Here is a 4,221-nt window from a genome sequence, read left to right as displayed (position 1 = left end):
AGAGAGATGCTCCTGTAAAGTATCTCCTTCCAGTCTTATACTGCTAGGGATTTAAATGTTGAACAATATGCCCTGCTGGTTCTATGGCCAATGCTGAAAAGTCAAGCCTATTTGATATGTCAGTTTTGAGTAGATGTTAGAAGCTGATTCCCATTTGGGGTCTTTCGTGTATTTCTAGCTCTACCCAGGCTGCTTCCCAGTTCCTTTTGGATATTTCATTACTATATCATTCTACAGACAGCAACAGAAGAGGTGTGAGTGACCTGAGACCTTCCTCCTTTTTGTAGGACCTGAGACTTGGCTTCTACAGCAGAAAAGGGAAGAGTGACCTAAGACATCAAGCCTGCTGTAGAAACGGTGGGAATAACCCGAGACCTCCCCTCCTGCAGTAGAAGAGGTGTAAGTGGTCTGTGGCCTCTCCTCTTGCAGCAGTAGAAATGTGAGTGTCTTGAGACCTCACTTCTGCAGCAGAAGATGTGTGAGGGACCTGAGACCTCACTCCTGCAGCAGAAGATGTGTGAGGGACCTGAGACCTCACTCCTGCAGCAGAAGATGTGTGAGGGACCTGAGACCACACTACTGCAGCAGAAGAGGCTTAGGTGACCTGTGGCCTCTCCTCCTGCAGCAGGAGAGATGTGAGTGACCTGAGACCTCACTTCTGCAGCAGAAGATGTGCAAGAGAACTGAGACCTCACTACTGCAGCAGAAGATACGTGAGAGACCTGAGACCTCAATCCTGCAGCAGAAGAGGTGGAAGTGACTTGTGGTCTCTCCTTCTGCAGAAAGAGAAGTTTGAGCGACTTGAAACCTCCTTTCAGCAGGACAGGTGTGAGTGACCTTACATCTCCATCCTGCCTGCAGCAGGAGAGGTGTTACTGCCCTGTGACATCCTTTCCTGCGGCAGCACAGGTAAGAGTGGCCTGTGACCTCTGCTCCAGCAGAAGGGAAGATGTGAGTGACTGGAAACCTCCCTCCTGCAGTAGGTGAGGGGTGATTGGCCTCCACTCTTACAGTAGGAGAGGTGTAGGTGACGTGTGACCTTCCTACAGCAGCAGATGTGTGAGATTCCATGATGGCATATTAGAGACAGATACTTCAATAGATTTTCCCAAAGAAGTCCCTAGGTGATATAAAAAGCCAGTGTGAAGTTTAATTCATTATTACCACCAATAACTGAAACATCTTTTTAAGATGACCTGCCCATCTATATAGTAAAAAAACCAGGATAATTTAAGATGGCCTTGAGAATAAAGAATTCAGTAGTGGTGGGGAATTCTATTGGTTGCTATCGATTAGTGCATTTTTGTACATGGCCAGATATAAATGCAATACTTTGTGTTTTTCTACAGGAAAATGTATTGGATTTGCCTACTGTCTATTGTGCTTCCATTGGTGAGGAGCTCCCTGTACTCTGATGACATACTAGACTCAGAATGGAAACTGTGGAAGAAGACCCATGGCAAGCAGTATAACAGCCAAGTAAGTGTTTGTCTTGGACATAGTTCTAGCAAACTAACAATTGCTAGAACATTTTGGATACTCTTTAATTTTCATTACAACTATATTGGTACTGACTTACTTGATTTAACTTTTTGGAGGGGGATGACTCACGACACTTCAACTTGAGCTACCATACACCTTTTTTTGAAAGAGCAGCCAAGAGCAAACTTGTGAAGCAAAGCCAAAGGAAGGGTAAGCCCAGAACTGGGCGTTAGCACTAACCCTTAACCTGACCATACTCCTAAACATAATCTTCACCCTTAAGCTAAAGGTACCCCTAAACCCTTGCTTAAACTAAACATATATCAGAACATAACCTTACCCCAGATCTTAAACCTAGTACAAAGAGAAATAAGCTACTAGGCCAATAATGCCTCCAATGTAAGATAGACAATTAGTGTGATGAAATCCATGATGCAGATAATTCTATGTTAAAAACGAAAGACCTTTGGCCTATGAGGTCATGTAAGGTCTATAAGGTCACAGGAATCAACCAATGTCGTAATCCATCCCTTACCATCTACAGTATGTCACTGCAGGACAAAGTAGTAAGGTAGTGTGTTAGGGGAAGGAACCAAAGCAATCATGGCAGGGGAAACAGGTATCCAACACTCTTGGAGGTATCAAATGCTGAAGATTCTGATGGCGGCTGTAGAGCTTCAATGAAGCATAGACTAGAGACTCAGCCTGCAGGAATGGTATGTATAACATCCCTTATTTTGCAGGAAGCTGTGTGGAGGATTTTTTTTCACAAGTGTCTTTTTAGATTTCAGGAGCTTTAATTTTCTTCTGTTTGCCAGTGGATATTTTCTTCCAGTTCTGAGCCATGGTCAGGAGCCAGACCGGTGTGCAGAGAGAAGTACTTGTTCGGCTGTCGCTGCCTACTCCCCTGTCATAGCTCTGGCCAAAAGCAGTGATCCACTAATAAACATTGGATGAAAGGTCCTGAAAGTTAAACATTTTTGAAGTCTTCTGCATAAGTCAGCAACTAGTGTGGAAGAGAAGCTAAGCCAATTTAAGAACGGAGAGGTGAATTTAAAATTAGCTACCTAAAAGTGAACATGACAGATGAAGGTTATGTTTGAGGATGGGTGCAGAAGTTTGCTAAATTTTGCACCAGCCCCTGTGGTTTTTACACCACGGGAAACCTCTTTGGTGTTGCTATGAATGATAAAGTAAATCTGTGCTAAGACCCGTACTCCTTCTAAAAACTAACAGTTGCCTAGTCTTCATGTTGACCCAATGGCTTCTAAATTTCAGATCAATTAGCATGCAGATACTTCTGGTTTCACTCTGCATCATTGAAAACACTTAAGTCACGGGACATAGTAGTTACTGGCATTTTTTATTAGATCAGCATTGTCATCCTATGTTTTTCTCTCTGCACAGTCTTCCTTTGTGAAAAGGGGTCATTCTGGTATCCCAATAAGCTTCTGCTCAGACTGTTAGACTTATTATCATCAACTGGGCAAAGGGTCAGTCAATTCAGTTTGTTACATTGACAACTTGATCCATCTTTTCTTGCCACTTATATACCTATCTTAACATACAACATCTCATGACAAATAATATATCCAATGACCATTTTTTCATTTTCTTATGCTTTGATTAACATTTACAACAACTGGGACAAGAGACCACCCTTTCCACCCTTCCACCTGTAACTTATTGTGGTTGCTTATTTCCTTTAGCAGATAAAAAAAAACAACAAAGGAATAACAAAGAACACAAAAGCTTCAAACTATATATATATATAATTATTTCTTTTCATAAGGTCTCCTAGTCAAAGGCCTAAAACGCCTATTCATACCTGTAACTCTATAGAGTTATTTTGTTAATTATTTTCCTTAGCTGGATGAGACGAAGAGACGGCAGGTATGGGAGAAGAATCTGAAGCTGATCACCACCCATAACATAGAATACTCCCAGGGAAGGCACACGTATGATCTGGCTATGAACCACCTTGGAGACATGGTAAGAGGCCACTTAGAAGCCACATATGGGACTCCTATGGTCTGTTCTATGACTGGGGGGCAGAAACATACATATGTTCTATGTGATTTTAAATATAAGAATCAGTGTAAATATGTACACAGATTATCTTTAGATGTACTGTAACTGTAATGCACTCCCCTCCAGGTCTTATATTCACTTGTTCCCAATCCAGCAAAGTATCGGCTGTGTGTCCTTCTCAGCCCCACTAGTCAAAGTCTTCACCAGAGCATGACTAGCACATTGGGATTTCTTTTTAGTTTGAACGTTTTTTTTAAACATTTTCTAACAGAAAAGTAACATTTCATTTCTAAATGAATTAAATATTGGAAACCTGCATCTTGTACAAAGAGTGTAGCAACAGGGATCGAAAGCATTGCACCTGCAATGGGCCTCAGCTTGACGATAGGCTTGAGATGGTTATCATATCCAACTTTGTTGCCCAAAAATGAATTGTAAAGCACAGCAGCTAAAATGAGAGATGGGAAATCTGAAGGTGAATTAGACATTGACGGAGTCATCTGTAATTAGTGATATCACATGACCAAACCCTGGGAAAGCATAGGGAATTTCCACCGGACTTTATTCAGACTCTTTGCCATGTATAATCTATCTTTCAGAATTACAATACCATCTGCTCTGGCACACATTGCCAAAACTTTGTTTTATTTTTGGGCAGTAAAGGAGGAAGTGTGGGCTGTGGGGCTAACAGTAAATGAGTGAGCAATA

General features: G+C 41.8%; 1 protein-coding gene across 1 annotated transcript in view; it reads left to right on the top strand.

The window, feature by feature from the left end:
• The first annotated feature begins 1,352 nt into the window (after window positions 1-1,352).
• The window catches only part of LOC108789813 (cathepsin K-like), an 8,790-nt gene continuing 5,921 nt past the window's right edge, over window positions 1,353-4,221 (top strand). Inside the window, exons 1-2 of the mRNA XM_018559913.1 lie at window positions 1,353-1,479; window positions 3,352-3,474. Coding sequence (XP_018415415.1) covers window positions 1,354-1,479; window positions 3,352-3,474 — 249 coding nt within the window. The 5' untranslated portion in view covers window position 1,353. The remainder of the gene's footprint in view (window positions 1,480-3,351; window positions 3,475-4,221) is intronic.

The sequence above is a fragment of the Nanorana parkeri genome, unplaced genomic scaffold (assembly GCF_000935625.1).
Source record: "Nanorana parkeri isolate BGI_ZX_2015 unplaced genomic scaffold, ASM93562v1 scaffold420, whole genome shotgun sequence".
Lineage (NCBI taxonomy): Eukaryota > Metazoa > Chordata > Amphibia > Anura > Dicroglossidae > Nanorana > Nanorana parkeri.
This window is presented reverse-complemented; position numbering and strand designations above follow the sequence as displayed.